Genomic DNA, 27,108 nt, shown 5'->3' with positions numbered 1-27,108 from the left:
TAGACAAATGTTGGTGTGTTTTTATTTTTATTTTTTAAAAGCATCCGGTTGACAAACTGAACTGGACCCACTTGCAGAAACAGGAGAAGCCAAAATGAGTAGATTCACCTCTCCCAGGTGTCAGCTTGCCGACCTCTCTGCATTTGGCAAAAGGGCCTTTGCATTCCTGCCACTCCTATCTAGACTGCCTGGCAGCAAGCAGCGGCGGTGCCTGTCCATCCAGATCAGTTGTGTTGTAACCTGAAATAGATCCTCTCTAGCTGGATGCATGAAGCAGAAAACCCCAAACATGACTTCTCTGGAGTGAAGCATCTCGGTCCAGCCCTCATCCCTAATCCTACTTGAAATGCCTCAGCTGTTTGGAAACTCAACCCTTTTGCTTTTGATAGCTGTCTCCTTACTGCCTTGTGAAAGGCATACACTCGTGAAACGCTGCCAGTCCCGTTCTTAAAATAGGTCTCCTTTCCTTTCAGCTCCTAGCTAGCACACTCAACTCCTGCATGTTTGCTTTATTATTATTTTTAAAGCCTCGCCCTTCTAGGCTCCTTGGCTCAAGCCCCTCTTCTCCCTTCCCTTTTCCAGCATGAAGATCAAAATAGTAGCCCTTTTAGCTGCAATTCTGGGAGTCCTCAGCATCTTCCTTTTTCTAGTAGCCTTCGGGACAGATTACTGGCTGCTGGTGACCGAAAAGTGTGGAGGATTTGAAGTGAAGAACAGCAATCTCTCCTCTGAAAAGGTAAAAGAAAAGTACCCCTAACTGTGTAACTCCAGAATATCATTATTGGGAGTTTGCAAAGGAGCACGATTTGAAGGAGACTTCTGGAAACAAAAGGAAAACTCAGAAGTTGGGAATTTAATTCTCAGATGATTAGGGGACTGGAGGCTAAAACATATGAAGAACGGTTGCTAGAATTTGGCATGTCTAATTTAATGAAAAGAAGGACGAGGGGGGACGTGATAGCTGTGTTCCAATATCTCAGGGGCTGCCACAAAGAAGAAGGGGTCAAGCTATTCTCCAAAACACCTAAAGGCAGGACAAGAAGCAATGGATGGAAACTAATCAAGGAGAGAAGCAACCTAGAATTAAGGGGACCTGTAGTTAGAACAATTAATCAGTGTTACAATTTGCCTGCAGAAGTTGTGAATGCTTCAACACTGGAGGTTTTTAAGAAGAGACTGAACACCCATTTGTCTGAAATGGTCTAGGGTTTCCTGCCTGAACAAGGGGTTGGACTAGAAGACCTCCAAGGTCCCTTCCAACTCTGTTATTCTGTATTCTGTAAATAAACAGTATACTCTATGTACCCTTTCTTAAGCAGTTGGATCGCAGAGTGTGTAATCTGTAAATCTTTACATATGAAATATTGTAGATTTAATTGATTGATCCCAAGAGGCTCGACGGATTAATTCATCCATTGTTCTCTTTAAAAATTAGGAACATTCCCGCAGAAAACAAATAGGTTGCTGTCTGCCCTTCCCTACCCTTCCCTTCTTCTTTGACTACTTAACTTTTTTCCCAGGAAAAGAGGAAGAGGAAGAACATTTTAGGTAGAAAATATTTCTGCCTGATACGCTGGGAAGAGGAGACGATTTTATTAGCCTCCCAGGCTAATGAATCCAGCCTTCCCCCCAAAAACAATGAAGCTTGACAGGAAATGTACATTTACGATTTTACAAGCTGAAATGCAAGTTCGGAAGTGGTGACAATCACTTAAAGAGACATAGGAGAAGTGGAGACAATGCGATTGGCGCCCAGCTGAGTTTGCTTCTGGGTGGATTCTGGTTCTTTGTTATAGTACCAAAGCAGGGCAGATGGAGGCTGGGGGACCAGTAATTTGAAGTCCATAGGTCACTCTTTACCTAATCATAAAAACTGACTGTGAGTGAGCAGTTCAGATCTATTGTAAAGTCCATCTGGAAAGAAGATTAGGGAAGATAGTAGAAAATAAGGTGATATCTAAAAATATCTGTTTCCCCCCCCCATGGTAACTTTAGGAGGATGTGCCCCCTTAGAGAGTAAAACGTTAGGTCCACAGGTGTCACGCAGAGCCCTCTCTGTGGGCATGCGCACCATCGCCCCAGTCCTAGGTCTTCAGCTGGGTTTTATAAAAACCTTTTCGTTTTAGGCCTCCGCTGCCATGTGCAAAAAAAAAAAGGTTCAATCAATTTCAACTTCTCGCGGGAAAAAAAAAATCTTGCAAAGTTGGAATTGATTGAACTTTTTAATCCCATCCAGTCTGTCGTTACCACCACAGCCATGCCCACCCAATGGGCCACGCCCACCCAATGGGCCACACCCATCCAATGGGCCACACCCACCCTGCACCCAATGATACATAAGTGGGTTTGGGGTTGCAGCTTGGGCACTCGGTCTCTAAAAGGTTCGCCATCACTGCGTTAGGTGCACAAAATGTGGACCACACATTAAATTCCGGTTAAGATGATTTATTGTTCATGCCTATTCACAAGAATCTAGTCAACTAATGGTCATTACTAAACTGGCTCTAGATAAGAATCAACAGAATTCAAGAGGGGCTGGACTTAGACTGTGTGTGGGAATGTAATGACTCTAGGCCAGGGGTAGGCAACCTTGGCTCTTTTATGACTCGTGGACTTCAACTCCCAGAATTCCTGAGCCAGCATGAGTCCACGAGTCATAAAAGAGCCAAGGTTGCCTACCCCTGGCTAGGCTGATTACTCTCTTGACTCCATCCTCAGCTTTGCCTGCTCTTCTACATAAAACATTGGAAAACACATTCTTTCTCTTTGAATGCAGATTTGACTTAGACCTAGGAATGCTTGGATGGGCTCTGATTTGAATTGAACGACGATCTTGACTCAGATCGTCGATCTGATCCCTAAACAGATAAGAAAAATCACCGATTTCTCTGTCTAAAAGGCAACTGCAAGCTTATCGTTTGTAAATTTGCCATGGTGGTGCAGCAGTTAAAAATGCAGTACTGCAGGCTACTTCGGCTGACTGCCGGCTGCCAGCAGTTCGGCAGTTCGATTCTAACCGGCTCAAGATTGACTCAGCCTTCCATCCTTCCGAGGTGGGTAAAATGAGGAGCCAGATTGTTGGGGGCAAGAGGCTGACTCTGTATAAACCATTTAAAGAAGGCTGTGGTGCACTGTGAAGCGGGACATACGTCTAAATGCTATTGCTATTGCTATTTCAATTCCCATTAGCCCAATCTTGGAGGACATCAAGCAGCTATCTCTTGCCATTCCTTATATAGCTGGGTTTTACCTCTGGCTGTGAGTTCCATTTTGCCACCCTTAGCCTGTGAATGTGCCACTCTGAAAGTGCAGGTAGCTTGGGCGCCGAGTGGAAAGCTGAAGATGAAACCCAAGGAGTTTGCACCCTACTTCTCAACGGTTCTGATTTGTTGTGAAAACAGGATGGAAAGCACGTCTGGAAAGAAGGTGACCAAGGGATCCTGACCTTCCATCATGAAGGTTTCTTTTGGCGATGCTGGTTCTTCGGCGAAGGTTACAGAGAGAGCATATGGAACTTCTGGTTTAGTGAGTATGAGAGGAAACAACGTCTGAATTATCGTACATTCTGATCTCTTAAATGGAAGTCACCTCTTTGAGGTTCTCACCCATTTGTCTGGCTTATCCTGCTTTAGGGCTCCAACTGTACGCTTTTCTTTCCCCTCAAAAAGTCATCACGGATCTCTCTGCTCAGCCCACACTTCCCCAATTGGCACCTTGGGATCAGGTGAAAGAGGGGCAAGGATCGAAATGTCACTATACAGGTGGTCCTCGACTTACAGCAGTTCGTTTAGTGACCATTCAAAGTTACAGCAGCACTGGAAAAAGTGACTTATAACTGTTTTTCACACTTATGACCACTGCAGCGTCCCCATGTGATCAAAATTCAGCCATTTGGCAACTGGCTCATATTTACGACAGTTGCAGTGTCCCAACGTCACGTGATCCCCTTTTGTGACCTTCTGACAAGCAAAGTCAATGGGGAAGCCCGATTCACTTAACAACCATGTTCCTAACTTATCAACTGCAGTGATTCACTTAACAACGGTGGCAAGAAAGGTCGTAAAACGGGGCAAAGCCTGTTTTAAATCTCTCTTGCTTAGCAACATAAATTTTGAGCTTAGTTGTGATCATAAATCAAGGACCAGCCACGGTCCAACCCACTTGGGAAAGGGAAGGCAATAGCATTGCTTAACGCCCTACATCTGTCAAACCCAAAATGCCACAAAACTTTTATTTCTCCCCCCACCCCACCCCAAATGAATCAATACGATTTCTTTGGATTAGTTATCGGTCCGTGCACATGTAGTTTGAAAGTTCAAGCACAACCCTCCTGGAGAGAGATGGGAGAACTTGCTGCAATTCACCGTGGCCAACGCACCACGGGACAGCTCCCCGTGGGACAATTCAACAATTCAATTTACTTATTTAAAATAATTTAAAAAAATGTTTTAATTTTTGTCAGTCACCTTTCATTTTGTCCTTCCTTTGGCATCCCTTTTTTAATGATTCTATTCCACTACTTCTTTGATATTAGTGAAACTTGTGTTCCACGGCAAGTTGTCCTGTGGTGAGTTGGCTGCGGCAAGTTGGCCACGGCGAGTTGGCCGTGGTGAGTTGTCAGACATACACCCGCCTGGAGCATCCCCATAACTAAATGTGCAAAGCATATCAATAGAGTCTAAGACAATTCCTCACCTTGAACTTCCGGAAAGATCTGATAAAGCGCAGATAATTCTGGATTGCACATTAATGTAATAATGGAAGGCTTTCTAAAGCCTAATTATTGTTTCACAGGATATTACCTTAAGTCAAACGATCAAATTAAACCTCACTTGAGATGCATTCCCATGGTTTGAGATAACTAGGAGATCTTTTATGACTTTTGGTGTCTGTGTTAATGAGACCGATCACGGCAAATTCATTCAGCTGGATTTCGCTGCCCCCCCTTCTTTCTGCAGTTGCAATAATTAATGCAGTAGAAATTTCATTAGTCACTTTGCATGAACGAATGTCCATTTATTATGAAGGGCTCTCATTTGGTGGGAAACATTCTAAAGCAAAGTGGATAATCATTAATTAATTTGTTTAACATTCATCCTATTACTGTTCGTCACGATAAGCTTTGGGGCCATTAATACCGGTGGGACTTTTCAAGAATCACAAAGCTCCTGTTCCTGGAAGGTTGTCAGTAACTCTGAAATAGTAGCCACGGTGATGCGGCGGATCTAACATAGCCTGGCTGACTTGGGGATAAAATGAGGGAAATTCAATCAGCACACTATTATTATTATTTAAGTTAACGACACAAAGTCTATTTCATCAAGTTGAGTATAGAAACTGCAAGGTAATACAGATAGTCCTCTATTTACGACTGGGATCAGAATTTCCACGGCTAAGCAAAGCGGATGTTAAATGAATCCCAACCCTTTTTGCCACAATTGTTAAGCGAATCACTGCACTTGTTAAGCAGATCACACTGTCGTTCAGTGAATCTGAGTTCCCCCGTTGACTTTGCTTGTCAGAAGCCACTGGGAAGGTCACAAACAGTGATCACACAGCCCTGGAACACCGCAACTTTTGTAAATGCATGCTGGTTACCAAGTGCCGGAATTTCCATCATGTAATCTTGGGGTTTGCTGCAATGGTTGTAAGTGCGAGAACTGGTTATAGGTCACTTTGTCCAGTGCCATTGGAACTTCAGCAGTCATTAAATGAATGGCTGTATGTCAAGAACTTATTATTGTAGTGTAGTGTAGATACAGTGTGAAATACTTCTGTTTAATATGCCTTTTACAGATGGCCCTTGACTTTTCAACCACACCTGAGCCCAAACATTTCTGCTGCTAAGCGAGACATTTGCCCCAGTTTATGACCTTTCTTGCCATAGCTGTTAAGTGAATCACGGCAGTTGCTAAATTAGTAACCCGGTTGTTAAGTGAATCTGGCTTCTCCATTGACTTTGCTTGTCAGAAGGTCACAAAAAAGGGATTACGTGACCCTGGGACACCACAACCGTCATAAATACAAGTCAGTTGCCAAGTGTCTGAATTTTGATCATGTGACTCTGGGGATGGTGCAATGGTTGTGTGAAAAACGGTCCTGACACACTTTTTTTCAGTGCCGTTGTAACTTTCAACGGTCGCTAAATGAACTGTTGCAAGTTAAGGACTACCTGTGTTATATACTTTTTTCTTTCTTTCCTTTGCCTTTGGTCACCATTCTGGGGCCCCATGTACCCGGGCAATTTTTTTTTTCTTCTGTGAATTTTCTGAACATGCCGATAATCCAGTTTTGTGTTTGTGTTGGTTTCATGCTAGCTACGTAAGAAGCAGCGATTAGAAAGAGACAACGTGAGCATTTAACACGGGAGGTTGTGCTGAGAACTCAGCTTTCTGCCAAACCCTCTCTTAAGTTTCCCTATTGAAAAGGGCCACGTTTTGCAATCTGCACATAGTGTTTCATCAAGCAGGTCTGACCTTTCTAGTCTTTATTTTGCTTCTCTGGGGAAAATTAAGGTGTAGGTGAGGCTTAATGCTTCACACATGCAAGGAACAACGAAGTCATCAGTTCTGAATTAGGCCTGTAATTGCAAGCTTCCTTAGCAAATGTGCAGAAAGCGAGCATCTGTTCTCTTTTAGCCTGTAACGTGGTTATTAACTTGTGGTTGAATTGCCTGGATGCACTATAGAGAGTTATTCTCTGGAAAGAAGAACGAATTGGAAGCTCAGTGGTCATCAAACAGAGCCGTAGGCAAGTGTAAGCAAGTTCCTAGACCATAATATCTCACAGCGAGTTGGGTGAATTAGGGCTTGTAAACTCTGCATTATGGCTAAGGGTGTTGCTTATCCAAGAAATGATGCTTAAGCAGGGGTCTTCAACCTTGGCCCTTTTAGGACTTGTGGACTTCAACTCCACGCTGGCTGAGGAATTCTGGGAGTTGAAGTCCACAAGTCATAAAAGGGCCAAGTTTGAAGACCCCTGTTTAAGAGGGCTGATTGAAGTTAGTCCTCAGAAGATACTATCATTGTAATATTAAGGCAGTTACTTATTCTCTCATGTGCCTTAATTGTGAGATACTTGAAGGAGGTTTGTGAGTGTGGCAATCACCAATTATATGAAGCAATCATCTTATAGGCTGCACCTGTCTTGGCTTCCCAGCTGTTGAGTCCCAAGGAAAGCTGTTATTCCAAGATACGTGGATAAGTACTTCAATGGGACCTTTACAGATGAGGAAGTCAGGATGGGCAAGGCAGCTGCAGTGTTAGAAAGGTAATATTATAACACACATATAGAGGTAGCATCCATTGTTGCTATCAAAAGATTTTGAAATTCCCAGGAGGCCAAGCAAAATGAAACGCTTTTTTTTCACAATGGAAAAGAATATCAGGAAACTGGAAGGAAGAATTGGGCCTAATATTAAAGCAATTAGGCTGCCTTACAGAAGCAAGCCTGGTAGAATAGGATAGAACAGAGCTGGAAGGGACCTCGGAGGTCTTCTAGTCCAGCCCCCCCGCTTAAGCAGGAGAACCTACACCATTCCAGACAAGTGACTGTCTAGTCTCTTCTTAAAAACCTCCAGTGATGGAGCACCCACGATTTCTGGGGGTAAGCTGTTCCACTGGTTAATTGTCCTCGCTGTTAGGAAGTTCCTCCTTAATTCCAGGTTGCTTCTCTCTTTGGTCAGTTTCCATCCATTGTTTCTCGTCCTGTCCTCTGGTGCTTGGGAAAATAATTTGACCCCCTCTTTTTTGTGGCAGCCCCTCAAAGACTGGAAGACTGCTATCATGTCACCCCTGTTTCTTTTCTTTAGACTAGTCAAACCCAAGTCCTATATTAACATACAGATAATCCTTGACTTGCAGCCACAATTAAACCCGAAATTTCTGTAGTTAAGCAAGACAGTTAAGTGAGTTTTGTCCTGTTTTATGGCCTTTCTTGCCACAGTTGTTAAATGAACCACTGCAGTCGTTAAATTAGTGACACGGTGGTTAAGTGAATCTGGCTATCCCATTGACAGGTTGATTGCATGACCCCAGAAACAGTGCAATGGTCACAAATATGAACCAGACGTTTGATCATGTGACCATGAGGATATTTTCCCCCCAGTTCTTCAAATGGTCACTAAGTGAATGGCTGTAAATTGAGGAGTATCCCTATGTGTAGAATTGACATGTTGCTGTTCAGCTCTATAAAAAAACAGACTAATCCTATCATTTCTTTCCTTCTCCAGCCAGCCAAGCCCACCCTAAACACTGTATGAACGCCTACCTGTTTCCAATGCCTATTGTGTTTGGGCCTCATCCTCACCCCTCTTATGACGCAACTGCAGGTATGTTCTGAGGAAAACTTGAATTCATAATATATTCTTCATACCTAGGCTTCATTTATGGTGCTAAGATGTACGGTAGTTGTATGGCAATATGCAAACTCTCATTATCCCTCTTTGGGGGAGGGGGTCAAAAAAGTCAAGATCGAGACATGAGGGAAAGGCCCTCCTAAGGTATAACATCTCATGCTCAAGTAGTGGGTTGGACTAGGAGACCTCCAAGGTCCCTTCCACTGATTCTCTGATCTGCACAGCATTTATGGCACTATATCTACCCCATTATACATTCTGAACTATCTGGCATAACTATGACTGCTAAAAGGTATACGTGGGTGAAGCTTTCTGCACACTGTAGCTTTGCATCCAACATAATCCAATCCCAAATGATTTTTGAGAAAACTCGAATGCATCAAGCTCCCTTCGTCCAGTGCGCTCCCACAGGGAGGGTCTTCTCAGGGTGCCGCCGATAAAAGACTGTCGGTGGATAACACCCAGGGGGAGGGCCTTCTCTGTGGGTGCGCCTGCCCTCTGGAACCAGCTGCCTGTGGAGCTTAGGACTGCCCCTGACCTTCGCACATTTCGCCGGGACCTGAAAACCTGGCTCTTTGAGCTCTCTGGCCCAGGCTGAGAATTTTTAACTGGGGTTTTTAATTTTAGGGATGATTTAATCTTTTTTAATTTGTTTTTTGTACTGGTTGTTTTAATACCCTGTAAACCGCCCTGAGTCCTTCGGGAAAGGGCGGTATATAAATTTAATAAAATAAATAAATAAATAAATCTCAGCTCGTCTCTCTCTTTTCATTTTCAATCATTTGGGGGTAAAAGTAGATCTCCTCGCATTGATATTTTTTCCCATGTACCCCGATTGTATAGCTTGCTGGACTCGACTTGTGGTGTGTCTTTTCATCTGTGCATAGTGTACAGGGGATTCTGGACAGCCCTGATTGTCCTGGCCATCACTGCCAGCCTTGTAGGAGTGTTTTTGCTGGTGTGCGGTGTGCCCTTTGTCAATGCGAGATTCTATAAAGTTGGAGGCGGATTCCTTATTGCTGCTGGTAAGTGACCACTGCAGTGTTCACCCCTTTAGTTGCCTGGATTGCTAAAATCCTGAGCATGCACGCATAACCGCATGCAAATGTGTGTAAGAGACTTGACGCGTAATGTGCACTTAACAAGCAAGGCAGTTGCATGTTTTTATTAGTCTTACCCACCACTCTTCAGAAATACTGGAATGAAAAGCTCTAGAATTTTAGACTAGTTTGTGTGAATTTGGGGAGCTGTAGTCTCTGCGCATTTGGGCAGCTGTGGCTTCAAGGAAGCAGTATGGACCCTTCCATAGATAGAGGATTGGCTTTGAATCTTAGTTTAGTTACCTAATGCTTGCTTGAAAGGAATGCACTTTTGAGCTTATTATCTGACTTACTATTCTTGCAGACAAGGGTAAAGCAGATGTTCTAAAAACAGGAGGGCTTAGATTGTTTCTCTTCCAGAGTTCTTAAGAAGCAGAGCTGAAGAAATTCTAGCCTGCAAAAGACATTGATATTTGTGTTAGAACATTGCTGGAGAACAATGGAACATAACGTCGTGTCTCGTGTGTTAAATGGAATTCTCCTTTAGTTTGGTCTTGCTATATCAGGGCTCCTTAACGTAGAATTGGAACTGAAATAACTTGAATCATCGCTCTGATGATTCGGATTGACCTTCCAAGTAGAATCATTTAACTCAGAGGGGTTCAATTTCTTCTGAGAGAAGAAATTCTCAAGTCGTAAAGTTGCTAAGATTGGACACCCTTGATTTAAATGGAGTTATTGTCCTGCATTGGTTTCATGTATACCTGCCAATTGCATGAACAGATTCTTTCCCTAGGAATAGCTTAAAAATATAATAGCTTGGGATGAAACCTTGCACCTAGGACCCAATCATTTTAAAAGTATTTATTTGAATACCAATACTTTACTCAACTATACAGTTATGAGTGGTGAGAATATATGTGGGCACTTTCTAGGAAATTTTACATCTGGTGTGACTAGTAACCTTATAGTACTTTGATACAGAATGAGGAACTGAGGGTGGCCATTTAGTTTTATGACGAGCAATATTTAAATATGGATATGGTACTATATCATATGAATTTTTGTACAGAGCCCAGAATCTCTGAATTGAGGCACTATAGAAATCATTATAGTCATCCTCATTTCAGCCACAGTCTATCCACTGCAGGACGAAGGCCTCTTCCCCAGGTTTCCAACCAATACAGCCCTGAGCTTTCTTTTGCCAATGGGATCCACCCTACTTGTTGATGTCATTGCTCCATCTGGCTTTATGTCTCTTTTGTGAATGTTTTTCATCAAGTGGGATCCATTCTGTGACTGTCTTGGTCCATCTGCCCTCAGTTCTTCTTGCTATGTGACCAGCCCATTTCCATTTCCATTCTTTTACTCTCTTGATGATATTGTATAGTTTTGCTTGTTCCCTAATCCATGTGCAGGTCTAAGACCACACTTGGAATATTGCATCCAGTTCTGGTCACCACGGTATAAAAAACAGATGTAGAAACCCTGGAAAGAGTGCAGAGAACAGAACAGAACAGAACAGAACAGAACAGAATAGAATAGAATAGAATAGAATGGGACCTTAGAGGTCTTCTAGTCCAGCCCCCTGCTCAAGCAGGAGAACCTACATCGTCTCAGACAGGTGAATGTCTAGTCTCTTCTTAAAAACCTCCAGTGATGGAGCGCCCACAATTTCTGAAAGCAAGCCGTTTCCACTGGTTAATTGTTCTCACTGTTAGGAAGTTTCTCCTTAATTCCAAGTTGCTTCTCTCTTTGAAGGAGGAGGAGGAGGATTAGGGGGCTGGAGGCTAAGACAAAGAATGGTTGCAGGAATTGGGTATGTCTAGTTTAATGAAAAGAAGACATAATAGCAGTGTTCCAATATCTGAGATGCTCCTACAAAGATGAGGGGGTCAAACTATTCTCCAAAGCACCAAAAGGCAAGACGAGAAACAATGGATGGAAACTAACCAAAGAGAAAAGCAATCTAGAACTAAGGAGAAATTTCCTAAGGGTGAGAGCAATCAATTCATGGAGCAACTTGCCTTCATCACTAGAGGCTTTCCAAAAGAGACTGGGCAATAATTTATCTGAAATGGAATAGGGTCTTCTACTGAAGCAGGGGGCTGGATGAGAAGATCTCCAGGGTCTCTTATAACTAACTCTGTTATTCTATGTTCTAGATCCTTTCTATTTTGCCTTGTAATGCCGAGCATATGTCTTTCCATGGCTCTTTGCACCACATAATGTAAAGCAAATAAATAAATCAGAGTGACAAGATAATATTTCGCAGATGGACTAAACAGCTCCACATTTTAGTCCTCCAGCAGTTACTGTAGTTTTGCTAATTATTGTGTGTGTGTGTGTGTGTGTGTGTGTGTGTCTGCCTTTATATTCTTATTTGGTACAGTAGTTGCAGTGGGAGAGCCTTATTTGTCATCTGCTATGGATGGCAGATCGGCTGTAATTAACTTTTGTATCCCAGTAATTGTTCCTCAGAGAAAGGTGAAAGTGCTTATAATTCATCAAGAGGGAAATTTGTCTGGAGAATTAAGTTCTGAGGGAGGAAATCAGGAGGCTGTCCTTTGAAGTCTCGAAGTAAAGCTTTCTCCACTGAAATAATATTCTGGAATGTTCTTCCCATAATTTGGTGGCCTCATTATCAAACTTCTTCTAGGGGAAGGGTTAAGCCTTTGGGGTAAAAACCAGATGTACAAGGCAAAGTTCATGCAAATGTTTAAAATAATAAAAGCTGCTAGTTTTTTTAAGCACTCTGGCGCTTCAAATTTATTAGAGGGCTTCCCAACCTCAGTTAGCAAATGGTCCTTTTTTTTCTTTGCTGCCCAGAAGCCTTTTATCCTGGGATGCTTTTTAATCCCCTTGGACAGGTTTTCCCAAGATGCTTTTTTTTCAGCTGATAATTTATGGATCAGTATGTGGAGGGAGGGACGTGGTGGCTCAGTGGGTTAGGACGCTGAGCTTGTCGATCAGAAGGTCGGCAGTTTGGTGGGTCGAATCCCGAGTGCCGCATAGCAGAGTGAGCGCCTGTTACTCGTCCCAGCTTCTGCCCACCTAGCAGTTCGAAAGCACGTCAAAATGCAAGTAGAAAAATAGGGACCACTACGGTGGGAAGGTAACATCGTTCCGTGCGCCTTTGACGTCTAGTCATGCCGGCCACATGACCACGGAGATGTCCTCGGACAAGCGCTGGCTCTTCGGCTTTGAAATGGGGATGAGCACCGGCCCCTAGAGTTGGAAACGACTAGCACGCATGTGCGGGGGAACCTTTACCTTACCTTTTTATGTGGAGGGAAGAAGGGGTGCGTGGATCAGTAGTTAAAGATGCTTAGCTCGTCAGTGGAAAGCTAACATCCCAGGTTTGAGACCCAAGTGCCAGGTGACAGGGTAAGCTCCTGTTGCTTGTCCCAGCTCCTGCCCACCTAGCAGTTCAACAGCATGCAAGTGCGAGTAGATAAAAAGGCACCACTCTGGTGGAAAGTAACAGCATTCTTTGCACCTTGGCATATAGTCATGCTAGCCACATGACCACGGAAAAAGGTCTTTGGACAAAGCTGGGTTTTTGCCTAAGAAGTAGAGATGAACACCACCCTGTAGAGGCAGATACAACTGGACAGGGGAAACTTTTACCTTTATGTTGAGGAAAGGGTTGCATTGTCTTAGCAAGTTGGATGAACTCGGTGGCCCCATTAGATGCCATACATTAAATGAATGCAACAGTTGGGTTTTGCTAAATGGAATGTAGAGTTTGAGAATGTGTCTTCTACATGTCTTCTAAGTTTACTTATTGCTTGGGTTTCTAAGTCAGAAATTTGGAAATGTGAGGCCCGTGATTTTAGTTTACAAAAAAAAAAAAAAAAAACACAGAGAAAAGTTGGAATGGAGCATTGGGTTATAGAGACTATGCTGGGTGGCTAGAAGGGATGTTGAAAAGCAGACTTGTCATCTTGTTTTGGCTAGCTTTGGAATGAAAATGCCTGCCTTAGCCAACAGCCATTTTATGAAGATATCTATGATAAGCTTTCATAGAATTCCCGATTTATCCTATAACTCTCCCTTGCCCAAAGATAGCTAAATTAAGATGGCTTGGGGCCGTAACAAGGGAATATCACACTGGAGGTAGTTGTTTAATTAAGAGGCAGTCCCACCCTCCCCATCTTTTAACTATATTTTATCTTGATTGGAACTTTTATTTTTATTCTTTTAAAGAACTGTATTTATTAGGATTTTAATGTTGTAATGCTGCCCAGAGTTGTTCCTTAAAAGATGGGCGGCAAATAAATTAAACGAATAAATAGATTGATAAACAGATGAATAATCTAGATCCTTTTTTGCAAAGCTTGTTTACAAGAAATCCAAAATATACAATAGTGAAGACCTCGGGATATTATTTGTATTATCTCATAGGGATGCAGAGCAGGTGAGCTATATTTCAAAATATCCCCTTGTGGGGTTTTTTAAAAATTTATTTTAATCAAGAAAGCTCAGCAAATTGAGGTGAAGCAGGAGTGGGCATGAAACAATATGGGACAAGTCAACGCTAATCAGATTGTGGCCAAATTGGAGGGGGTACCTTTTTGAGAAAGCCTCAAAAAGCCAGCTTTTTTTCTTCAGAAGGCAACTGGGCTTTTTTTTTCTTCTTGAGGAAGAAGAAAACATTTTGCTTCTCATCCAAGAAGCTTCATCAGTTCTGATGGCGGGGGGTGGAGATGGAAGGATAGGTACCAGCAGTGCTTTTTTTGTAAAAGAAAAAGGTGCCGGAACTCACACATGTCCTACAACCTGCCTTGCCTATCCTACAAGGTTCCATCCAAAAAAGATGCCGGAACTCCGTTCTGAACGTTCTATGAGAAAAAAAAAGCCCTGGGTACCAGTTGAAACCAGATGGTGGTGAGATGGAAGGATTGCATTTCTTTGTAGTCATCTGGTCATTAACACTCTCCCTGAGAGCTTTTGAGGCCACTTGGAGGTTTATCTGTGCCCTCGGGGTCACCTGAACTAGGGTGAAATTGGTTGTGGAAACTTCTTGGAACTGCTGCAAGGGCTGCATTGTAGAGATGGGTGGTGTCTTATTCCTCCCCCTCTGTTGAGGGAGGGCTGTTCAATTCTACCGTAGATTGATTCTTTCCCCCCTCTTTCTAACCAACTGTCCTCTCTGTCCAAAATGTGGAGGAAGAAGTAAAAAAAAAAAGAACTTTAAAACTTGTGGAATGTCATGTTCCCAATGGCCAAATTGGATCAGTCAGCATATAGAAAGCTGTTCTTCCCCAATTAAAATCACAGATTTCAGAAGTTATCACATTAGACACCCTCTTTTTAAGCAGTTTTCATTGCATTAGATCCTTTCTTTCTAAGAACAGACCGCAGTTATTTATGCTATTTTAAGCATATCCATCTGGCAGTTGTCCAGCTAACTTAACAAATCTTGCTGTGGGAGATTGTTTTGGAGAACACTTTCAGAGGAAAGAGAATAAGAAAAAGAGGGAAAAAATTGACCATCTTGCTTGAAGGTTATTCAAGTGAAAAAGGAAAAGCTGTGATATTGATTGCTTCTGGTTCATTTCCCTCACCAAGTTCCTCGTTGGCTTCGTTGCCAACTTGCCTTTCAAAGGAGTATAACTCAGTAACCCAACAGTGGCTCTTCTGCCAAATGTTCTTAACCATGTTTGACATATGAAGCTTAGTTTGCAAGGATTTCCTTTTGGCTTGTATATCCAGGAGAGAGAGAGAGAGAGAAAAGCAGCCTCATTAAAGGCTAATTTCCACATGTCAAGGAAATATGTCTAAGCTGGGGCAACGAACTATCTAAGGGGGCTTTCAAGATTTTAACAGTAATCCATGGAATTTATTGAGAAATGCAGCTCCCCCCCAACTCATTCTTTTTCTCTCTGTCTTTTTATCTCACGCACCCTTGTGCACACACATAGGCAATGAGAGCCAATGTTTGTTTGTGTCAGAAGCATCAGAATTAACATAAGGCATACTAAGATCGAGGGCAAGAGAAGAAGGGGACGACAGAGAATGAGGGGCTGGATGGAGTCACTGAAGCAGTAGGCGTGATCCTAAATGGACTCCAGAAGATGGTAGAGGACAGGAAGGCCTGGAGGAATGTTGTCCATAGGGTCGCGATGGGTCGGACACGACTTCACAGCTAACAACAACAACAACAATACTACCATACGACATGAAATTTAAAATATCAAATACAAGATTAAAATACGTACAAGTTAAACAGATCTTGCCCAGAAACTAGCAACATTAATTGTGTTTGGTCACCCAGCCAGCAGGTCCTCAAGTGGGCACAAAGGACAGATACGCATATGTGTTGTTGTCTGCATGTCACCACAATTGCAAAGGGCAGAAGTCACCGGACAGCCCCATTTGTTCAGAGTATCTCTGGATCAATGGTGGGATTCAAATAGGGGAACAACCGGTTCTCTGTGTGGGTGCCACTTCCGGGAAGTCCATTCTGGGCCTGGGCAACAAAAAATTAGCTACTGGTTCTGCCGAACTGGTGTGAACCGGCTGAATCTCACCACTGCTCTGGATCTTGTTGTACCTGTGCACAGTCTACTCAACAATTTACATACTTCCCAGCTTTCATCCAACCTAGGTGCCAGCTCCTCAGTTGGTTCCATTCAGTCTTGGTTCTTTGTAGCTTTCCATACATCCTCTCTGCTTCTACACTTTTCAAAGTTTTCTTGAGGAACCTTTTCCTAGATCTTAATCTCTGACGAACTGGTTGTAGGCCGAGAGAGTCTTGTGTCTAGTGTTGTCTAGATATTGATGATTTAAATCTCTCTCTGTGTGCTTCTCTTTGAACAGCAGGCAGGCCAATGCTGGCTAGTTACAGATAGTCCTTAACTTACAACAATTCGCACTGGGGAAAAAAGGGACTTATTACCGTTTTTCACACTTATGACCATGGCAGCATCCCCACGGTCACGTAATTTACCTTCAGAAGCTTGACAACTGACTCATCTCTATGGGCTAATCAATAAAGACTCATCTCTGTGATGGTTGCAGTGTCCCCCGGGGTCATGTGATCCCCTTTTGTGACCTTCCGATCAGTAAAGTCATTGGGGGAGCCAGATTCAGTTAACAACTGAGCAATTGCAATGATTCACTTAACAACTGTGGCAAGCAAGGTCGTCAAATGGGGCAAAACTCACCTAAAAATGTCTCACTTTGCAACAGAGGGCTCAGTTGTGATCATAAGTTAAGAACTCCCTGTATGCCATATCAAAGCCACATCATGAAAGTCAGGATAGGTCAATCAATCATCTCTTTTAGCAAAATATTAAAGATGGTCTTCCTGGAAATTATGTGGTAGACTCTTGTACATTCCAAGAATATGCCTTTAGCCATAGTGGCAATCCAAATGAAAAATAGTTTGTGTTCATGATAAGGTCGCCTCCTAATTAGGCAACGACTAACTTGGTCTTCAAGGGACGCGGTGGCTCAGTGGGTTAGGACGCTGAGCTTGTCGATCAGAAGGTCGGCAGTTTGGCGGGTCAAATCCCGAGTGCCGCGTAACAGAGTGAGCGCCTGTTACTCGTCCCAGCTCCTGCCAACCTAGCAGTTCGGAAGCACGTAAAAATGCAAGTAGAAAAATAGGGACCACTCCGGTGGGAAGGTAACAGCGTTCCGTGCGCCTTTGGCGTCTAGTCATGCCGGCCACTTGACCACGGAGACGTCCTCGGACAAGCGCTGGCTCTTCGGCTTTGAAACGGAGATGAGCACCGGCCCCTAGAGTCGGAAACGACTAGCACGCATGTGCGGGGGAACCTTTACCTTTACCTTTAACTTGGTCTTCAATTATTCTTTCCAGCTCATGATCAGAGTTCCATGAGGTTGTTTAAATGGAATCAGCAGAAAAATACAGCCTACTGCTTTGATTCAGAGCTGCTTTCTCAAAGTTCCAAAATGTGACAGCTATAAACTGTTTGCATTTCACGTGGTTTGGCGCTCTCGAAATTTGCTAGGAAAGATCTCAACATCTCATTATTTTTTATTAGAGTTCTGAAGTTTCAGCTAGGCACGGAGGTGAGAAGAAAGGGGACCGAGGTTCATTTCCTTATAATTAGCAAATTATAGATAAATTCCGCAAGTTCCAAAGCAAGCCAGGAGTTCACCCACATCCCTCTGCAATTAGCCAATGAAGTTTCACGAGGCTGTGAACCCCAAAAGGAAGGTAGGAGGGTTGAGTTGCACGATTTACTCAGAATGACGGTGCTGCTCGCCTGGAAGTTAGAAAGCCTTCTGGTTAGCCCCTTGACAATTGCGATGAGGATAGAAAGGAGAAAAAGTTTCATATCATGGTTCAATTCTCTCACCATTAAATTCTCTCCAGAAGAGACAATTAACCCGCATCAAGCACGGAGATGCAAATGTAGAGTTAATCTCGTGCCTTTCATGCATACAGGCAGAAAGGGGGTTGAAAGGGAAAAAGAAAAGAAAAGAAAGGAGAGCAAAGCAAAGTTGAATGCTGTGCGTCTCGGTGGGCTGCAGTTCAAATTTGGGGAAAATTTGGGTCATTTATGGTGGGTACCTCTGAAAGAAAAGGGAGGATGAAGGAAGTCATATCCCACCCTCCCTCTTGTTCCCAATATATCTGCCCCAACGTATCTGTCTTCTGTTTTTATAAGTTTTATTTTTATCCCACCTTTATTGGTTTTATAAATAACTCTTCCAGTCTTCAAGTGTTCTCACTTATTCTTCCCTGAAATATCAACCAGTAAAATTAGGTGAATTTAAGGTCAGTGGCAGGATATCTCTCTCTCTCTCTCTCTCTCTCTCTCTCTCTCTCTCTCTCTCTCTCTCTCTCTCTCTCTCTCTCTCTCTCTCTCTCTCTCTCTCTCTCTCTTATCTATCATCTATCATCTATCATCTATCATCTATCATCTATCATCTATCATCTACCATCTCTCTCTCTCTTTCCATCTATCATCTCTCTCTCTCTTCCTATCCTATCCTATCCTATCCTATCCTATCCTATCCTATCCTATCCTATCCTATCCTATCCTATCCTATCCTATCCTATCCATTAAAGTAGATAGGATTCTGGGTGTCTCACAAGTACATATGCTAAATCCACAATCAGCAGCTCATCTCAAGCAAGACAATTGCAAAATTAAAACCTGGCATGAAGAAGAACTGTTACCTCTTGCTCCCCAAATTTTTCATGGAGGAGCATAGTAGTATCTTGCTCTGATTCTAAAAGGGTTAGGATAACATGGTCACAAACTTAGCTTGGGGGTCAAGCTGTTCCATAGTTTGGGGCCACCATAAAGATGAGCTACTTTGAACTATCCCCTTCTAATGTGGGGAAGGGGCCTTCACCCTCTGTTTTCCCAGGTTCGCATACACAGGACAGGCAGATTACATGGGGAAGAGATTCAATAAGGGGGTTTATTATTACCTATTCATAATAACAAACACTTTGAACTGGGTTGGAAGCAACCTTCATTGGTTACACAGAATAGATATAACTTGCTATAGAAGCTCATACGTATCAGGAGATGAATGTATAACTTCTGAGTGTCCAAGCAGTAGTTTGGAGATGTCAGATAAGGACATGAGTCTCCTGTTCCCCCAAAAAGCTTGATCCCATGTCTACAGAAAACCAGATTTTGTTGAAAAGAAGGCTTTTGTTATCTTTGTCCTGCCCTGCAAGTTTTTAAAATGCTTTTGGTTGGAAAGAAGGAAAATGCTAGGTGAGGTGGAGATTACCGATTGATACACTAAATAAAAAAGACAAATCCAAAATTGCAACAACATCCATTTGGCCCAATATTTGTAGAACAACATCTATCTTGCAAATGACAAAGGAGAGGGGAAAAGTGTGAGTTAAACAGACAGGATCAAACAAATTCCAATGCAGACTTTTGGAGAAGAAGATGTATGTATGTATGTACGTAGGCATGTATAAAAAAATCTCAGAAATCAGAAAGCTACAAAGATAGCAATGTAAGAAATGTGAAAAAAGGGTTTTATGCAGATCTGTGGGATCAAGGAAAATGGCAGTGAAAAAGAACCAAATTTAAAATAATTTAAGCACATTTCTTAGAATGATCCCAATTGCTTCACAAAAAATAAGAAGAAATGTGGTCCAAATGAAAAAAAAATGAGGACAAGCAAAGGTGCAGAAATATGAATTTATACGACACATACTTATAAGCTCATTTTATAATCTCTGTGGAATTTTCTTCATTTGATCGTTCTGCTACTCAGCTGAAATTCTGAAGGAAGCTTTTATTTTTAAGTGCAGAAGATTAACTGAGAGTTACCTTATATCCTGTAAAGGCTTGCTTTTGGCAACTGTTTCTTCATGCTACTTTTGGGTGCTTTGAACTGGCATTGGCATTTTATTTGTTCTAAGTTTTCTTTTTATGTGAGGTCATTTGTGCATCTCTAGGTTTGCAGCAAGTATAAAGTTGAGTGAGAAAAGCCATCCTAATTTGATTTATTTACTGCCTTTAAACTTGCCCTTCCACTATAGGTTCAAGAAGGTGTATGCATTTCTCTTCGTTTTACCCTTTCACCAATGACTACCTGAGACAGGTTGGGCTAAAAGATAGTGACTACATTCAAGCAGTGACTAGCACAGATGATGTAACCTAGTTTGGTAATGAAATGTCTGCAAGAAAACAACCAGGCTCAGAGAGTACCAAGGACCTCACAAATTCGGCAGTGAATTCCCTTGGTTGAGTAGAGACTTAAATCTAGAAATTAACATCATATCCGTTTCAGCAGATGAAGGTAACATATTTGGAACAAGCAAATGAAGCCATTCTGGGCCTCAGTGGCTACTTTTAACTTCTCTGGTTCTGTCCAACAGGAAGACTTGTGTCAAAAAATAACCTTCGATTTGAAATAGGGTTCAAAAGCTTTATAAATTGAATGTACACACTGGATCTTCAATTCTGTCACCCCTTAGAAAGCAACTGGCATCTTTTGCAGATCTGGGGCATTTATTTACAGAGGGCAGGAACCAACTTGTCCAAGTTTAAAGCTTCTTTAATGAAAGGGAAACATTGTGGAGCTAGCTAAACAGTCACCAATCAAGCACTCATTCGGTGATTGTTCAAAGTTGTCACAGCATCAAACAAGGGGACTTAACAACTGTTCTCTGTAGTTGTGGTCATCATCATATGCCACAGTCATGTGATCGCTATTTGTGACCTTCATTGCTGGCTTCCAAGAAGCCAGCAGAAGGTTGCAGACAGCAACCGTGTGACAGTGGGACATTGTAAATGCTTGGGATTCATCTCTAACAATGCCAACTGGGATTGCTAGAACTACTGTCGTAAGTTAGCACGACAGTGATCTTGCATTTTAAGCGACAGAATTGCCAGTCCCGATTACCTTCATTAAGGACTACCATCAATTTTCTGTTGGTTTCATCCAGGGAATGGAACTTTTTCTCTTGCTAGGATGTCAGATATATTTTTTCTTCTCTCTCATTTTTCCTCTCTCTCTCTCTCATTTTGTCAAACAGGAAGTTTATTTACCCTGCTCATATTTATGTTTGTGGTGTGGAAGGAATTTGCTGCTGATCTCCGTAAATACATCTTACTGGAAAGAAGTGAAAGGTGCCCAGATGACATGCCTCTATCTGTTTATTACGGCTGGTCTTTTATGTTTGCGGCTGCTGGGATACCATTAGTGCTGAGTTCAGGTCTTCTCTTCTATCTGGTTGGGCACACCATCCTGAAGGAGCTTGAGTAAAGGAGAGGAGGATGCTCCTTAGCTACCACCTAGGAAGGAGAATTGTCTTCTTAGTTGTCCCAAAGGTGCTTTTTCAAGACTTTCTTATTTTTCTTTGAAGACATTTCGCTTCTCATCCAGGGAGATTCTTCAGTTCTGCGAACTGAACTGAACTGAACCAAAACTGAAGGAGCTTCTTGGATGAGAAGCAAAACGTCTTCAAGGAAAAACAAAGAAAGTCCAGTTGCCTCTTGAAAAAGCACCTTTGGGACAACCATGACCTGGATGACTGAGAATCTCCATAGACATTTGTTTTTCCTATTTATTTCTAGAATGAGTGATATTGTGCCAGGGGTATTAAGTAATGGTGTGGAATCTCCCAAGTGGCAAATAGTAGATTAGGCACACAGATTCTAATATTTACATTGTTTCATTGGTTTTTTTTTAATGGTCATGATTTCCATAACTATTTCTGAGAGGAGCCAAGTAAGTAAGTAATTTTGTTTTCTGAGTAGATTTGGGATTTCCAGGTAAGAACTGTCAAGACCCATCAAACTGATGGGTTCCTGGATTTCTTGGCTGGAGACTGGAATTATTATAGACTTGGATTATTGGTGCTCCATCACTTTGCCTTCAAAAAAAGATTCTGTCTATTTGGTGTAAACAAATAAAGGATCAAACCCTATTGGATTTCTCTGTGTTGTCTCTGAGCTTGGCCTGACATCAATCAAGCCCAAGCTACAACCATCATCAGCCATTCAGTCATGTCCGATCTTTGGCCTCTCTCTGGATTAGCATCTACATGCCCTTCTATCCCACACTGCCTCCTTCAGATCCTCCATGGTCATCCTGGTGTCATCCTTCATGGTGTTCAGCCAATGGGTCCTAGAGCAGCCCCCTTCTCCTTTTTTCTGATGATCACTCCCAGCATGATAGATTTTTCAAATGAGTCAGCTCACATGATGTGGCCAAAGTATGACAGCCTTTGTCTAACCTACTAGATATATGCTGAGAGATTCTAGATATATCAGAGACTCCTGTCACATTTCCTGGATCCTTGCCCTGAGATTCCAATTGCTACTTCTCTGTAGAACATGAAAGTGATCTGTCTTCTTTTTCATGTTCCTCTTACTGCTTGCCAGTTTGCAGAGAGCAGATGAACCTGCATTAGCAATGAGAGGGAGACATAAAACAAAGATTGTGAGAATTGATTGGGTTCCTAATGATGCCAATCTATGCACTGACTCAGTTTTCCTGTCTCTGAGTAATCCATATCATTGGTTTTATTGTTGGATGAGAAGATTATATATGGCTTTTTTTGAGGGGTCCTTGGTGATCTCTGAGCTTGGTTGCTTTCTTGCAGATATTTCCTTATGGTGCCACTGATGATGTTACCTAGTTGGGTAATGAAACATTTGCAAGAAAACAACCAAGCTCAGAGAACACCAAAGACCCCTCATTTCAACCCTGAGCTACAAATATTCTCCTTTGTGTCTTTTTCTTCACAACAGTATTTATGTTTTCTTGGCTTTCAGAATAGTCAAAGTCTCATAGTAATGAAACAGCTAAGGAAAAAAATGGCATAATAGATGCTTATAATAATTGGCCTGATTGAAACTGAACTGAAGCACAGGTATGAATGTGAAGTGACTTGAAGAGACATGAATTGATCCTGATGGCAGACTGATGAAAAGTTGGTTTTGTTTTCAAAATTTCTTTCAAGCATAGTGATAAGTATTCAATTTTAAGTCTCATTTTGGTGGGTTGTTTTTTTTTTTTGTTAAGTGCAATCAAATCTGGCTGGGCTGATGTATGCTATTAGCTCTATTTGTAAATGCTAATTGATTTTTTAAAGTCATTCTAATATAAAAGGATAGTTTTAGCATATCTTTTAAATATTTTATGCATCACATTACCTTGGGAAGATAAAAAAGAAGGAATTCTTGCTTGTGTGAACAGATGTTCTGTTTGCAAGGCAAAAATAAGACTTTGATTTGGAAATTGAGCTATCAGTATGATATCCTAAACTTGAGTGGAGCTTCCCTTTCACGTGAAGCAAAAAAAGGTTTAGCTGGCATATTGTAATAAAGTTCCATAATAAAAATAACATTAACCATGCTTCATATTACATTGGATTACTCTTCGATTGACACCTAATGAATTCTACCTCTAATCTAATTCCATATACAGAGATTTATGATGCAGCTTTTTAGACATATAACTATGGTTTCATGAAGATACAAACTGTAGTGACACTCTTGATTGATTGATTAGCTGCCATCACGTCAGTTTTTATCCTGCTAAACACGAAAATAGATTTGAATTTATGTTTCAAAAAAACATTCTGAAAATGAGACAATTTATTCCAAGCTATCAAGAATATTCCAAACTGATGTTCTGTCCCTAACTTGCAGGGATCCCAATGGTTCACTCATCGTCCTTGTAAATGGAGTGACATTCTTATCACCATATCATTCTTCATGGAAATAAGCCCCTCTAGATTCAGTGTAAAGCAGTGTAGTCTAGTGGTGAAGGTGTGGTATCAGGTTCAAATCTCGCTGAATCACGGAAATTCACGGAGTAACTTTGGGAGAAGAAAATAAATTTTGTTCAATCTTGGATTGAAATTTTGGATCCACCATTCTCATTCCAAGCAATACACAGGAGAGTTAAGGAGAAAAATAGGGTGAAGGAGTCGAAAAAACAATGTAAAAAAGACTACCGCCTACAAATCTGGTTATACAATTCTAAATCACAGTTTGTTTATTATCGTCGTAAAATGTTTTTATTTTTTATTTTTATTTTAATCCCATTTATATCCCGCCCTTCTCCGAAGACTCAGGGCGGCTTACAATCTAAAGCACAAATCAATGTGCTTAGCAATAGCCTTCATTCTATGTATATGCCTGCTTGTTAGGGCTTTCACCCCCCCAAGCGGCATTATTACAAAGTCAGCTTAATTGCCCCCAACAATCTGGGTCCTCATTTTACCTACCTCGGAAGGATGGAAGGCTGAGTCAACCTTGAGCCTGGTGGGATGCGAACCTGCACTAATTGCAGGCAGCTGGTGTTACTTAAGGAGGCATTAGCCCACTGCTCCACCAAGGCTCTTTCAATATTTCAATATTGATGAAGAGAAATAGCAAGAAGAAATGAGTGGAAGACTGTCAGAGGGAGATCTAATCTAGAACTAAGGAGAAATTTCCTGACATTGAGAATATGGAATAGCTAGCCTGTTGAAGTTGTGGAGTGCTCCATTGCTGGAGGTTTTCAAAAACAGACTTGACAACCATTTGACTGGGATGGTGTAAGGACCTCTGCCTTGGACAGTGGATTGGACTAGAAGATCTCCAAGGTCCCTTCCAGTGCCATAATTTTATGATTATATCAATACTTTTCTGAATGTGGTCTTTTGGCTATAATAAACATCACATTACATAATTCTCTCATTATAGGACCCAAGATTTGTAATCCACAAAGATGACATTTGGAATTTCAACACATTGGAAGGCATCCCTGCTGGGGAAATTTGGATAAAATTGATAGTGTTCATGTTTTTGCAGGATAATTTCACTTTGTAAGTTTTTTTCCTTTGGATAAATTTTAACCTTTAACAATCTGACTTCAAGAAGAGCATAGAGTAAAACATGAGATTTCAGGAACCCAGTAAGATTTACAGCACTTGACTGTTAATTGATTCCATCAAGCAACCTGAACATAAAGAAATATTTTGTCACCTGGGTTGCTCTACAAGAAGTTTACATGAAATCCATCAGCCTTATCAATATCTTTAAAGTGGCTGAATTTCTGACATTAAGAATATGGAAATGAATTTCATATTGAAAAGTGAATTCTTTTGACTTTCTTCTCCTTGAAATAATACATTTCATGTCACCGTGCCATTTATGGAATGCATTTAATTGAATAACATGGAGAAAAGAAGTTCCTTTAAGACTTTAGGAATCAGTTCAAGAAGGTGCAAGTGCAGGGAAATAAAACTGATGGGTTTAAAAAGTTTTCCTCTCTCTCCTTTCAGCACATTAAGGTGCCATGAAAATGGAACTTTGATACACATTAGAAGGTGGTCAAGACTTATGAGTGAACATCAGGTGGACAAGAAACAATTTGGAGTATTCTTGGTACTTTGGAATAAATTGTCTCATTTTCAGAATATATTTTTGAAACATAAATTCAGATGGGTTGTGCACACACCAAAAGTTTTTAAAATACAAACAATTATTTTAACTGTTTTAATTCCAGCTCATGACATTGAATTTTTCCACTTTTCCATCTTATGTGTCTCTTATCCATAGCTGGACTAGTTTGGTTTCCACGGTCAGCTAAGTTTGTGTAGATACAGCTACTTACTGTGACTTAAAATTTATGAAGCACAATAAAAACAATTTACAGTACTAACATCAATGTTATTATAAATAATTTAAAACTTATGAGATGAAGCAACCTGATATAAAAAAGTGAATAATAATATTTTGTGGCTGAAAGGAAAAAAAAAGTGTTTTATCAGCTGATTTGAAGTCAACCAACTTACCTTCTCTAGGGACAGAGAAAATTCAATATCCTAATGTTCTATCAGAAAAAAAATAATCTCAGTTCTTGTCTAATCATGCTTCTGAAAATAAGGAATTTCACAGAAGTTGAGATGACGGCTGACTGAAGTGCAATTATAATATGAGCTAAATGTTATCCAATTTGAATAAAAAAATTTCACCTCAGTGTGTTAATTGATGCATAAGTTTTAGCATGAGATCTGTTCACTGAATCAATAAAATGGTCAATTAATTTCGTTAAGAAATGTCTCATTCTCTCCTAAAGGGATAATTTGTGCTGAATTTCACAGTGATTCAAGCATCCTTCGTTGCCCTTTTTGCATTTTCCTTTTTATCCAACACAGCCACTGGAAGAAGACAGAACTCGTTACTCTGCGGATGTAACATTTTTCACTATTTAACCCAGATTTAATATTTTTAAAATAAAATGTGTCAATGGAGAACATTTCTTTTTACCAGGAATTCAACAAACTGGAATGGATAATGTTTCTGTTCCTTCTTCTGAAGGTTCAGTATAAAACTTCCCTCTTTCTGGAAAAGTCACAAAATGTACAATATATTGTTGGTACCAATGGAAATATGTAAATCTGCACACTATCCCCACTTTCCTTTGATACAGAACATATGCGGGGCGGGGGACAAGAAATAAACTGACTTCTGTGTGCATTGTGGTTTTTTTGTTTAGGTAAGAATGATTTATGTTGAAAGAATCATTGTGTAAAAAACAAGCTGCATGTTGGTATATAAAGAACTTTCCATTGTTCTGATTGTCTGAAGTTATATATTGGGGTCTGCCTGCCTGCCTGCCTACCTATCTCTATCTCTGTCTCTGTCTCTGTCTCTGTCTCTGTCTCTGTCTCTGTCTCTGTCTCTATCTATAGTAAAGGTAAAGGTTCCCCCGCACATGCGTGCTAGTCGTTTCCGACTCTAGGGGCCGGTGCTCATCTCCATTTCAAAGCCGAAGAGCCAGCGCTTGTCCAAGGACGTCTCCGTGGTCATGTGGCCGGCATGACTAGACGCCAAAGGCGCACGGAACGCTGTTACCTTCCCACCGGAGTGGTCCCTATTTTTCTACTTGCATCTTTATGTGCTTTCAAACTGCTAGGTTGGCAGAAGCTGGGATGGGTAACAGGCGCTCACTCTGCTACGCGGCACTCGGGATTTGACCCGCCAAACTGCCGACCTTCTGATTGACAAGCTCAGCATCCTAACCCACTGAGCCACCGCGTCCCATCTCTCTCTCTCTCTCTCTCTCTCTCTCTCTCTCTCTCTCTCTCTCTATCTATCTATCTATCTCTCTATCTATCTATCTATCTATCTATCTCTATCTCTATCTCTATCTCTATCTCTATCTCTATCTCTATCTCTATATATTATCTATCTATCTATCTATCTATCTATATCTATCTATCTATCTATCTAAATCCATCCATCG

General features: G+C 41.4%; 1 protein-coding gene across 2 annotated transcripts; it reads left to right on the top strand.

Moving 5' to 3' along the window:
* Positions 1-481: 481 nt before the first annotated feature.
* On the top strand, positions 482-21,957 carry LOC310646023 (transmembrane protein 182-like). 2 transcript variants are annotated; one of them, XM_083372194.1, is made up of 5 exons: positions 482-736; positions 3,402-3,525; positions 8,231-8,329; positions 9,244-9,381; positions 20,897-21,955. In XM_083372194.1, the coding sequence occupies exons 1-5, from the start codon at positions 584-586 to the stop codon at positions 21,124-21,126; spliced, it is 744 nt and encodes a 247-aa protein (XP_083228320.1). In that variant the 5' UTR covers positions 482-583; the 3' UTR covers positions 21,127-21,955. The 2 variants fall into 2 exon arrangements, with proteins under 2 accessions (XP_083228320.1, XP_083228321.1); XM_083372195.1 differs by lacking the exon at positions 9,244-9,381 and having other exon boundaries at positions 20,897-21,957.
* The last annotated feature ends 5,151 nt before the right edge of the window (positions 21,958-27,108 follow it).

This window comes from Vipera ursinii (assembly GCF_947247035.1).
Source record: "Vipera ursinii genome assembly, chromosome: 12".
Taxonomy (NCBI): domain Eukaryota; kingdom Metazoa; phylum Chordata; class Lepidosauria; order Squamata; family Viperidae; genus Vipera; species Vipera ursinii.
Note: the sequence above shows the minus strand (reverse complement) of the source record. Positions and strands in the feature narration are given on the sequence as shown.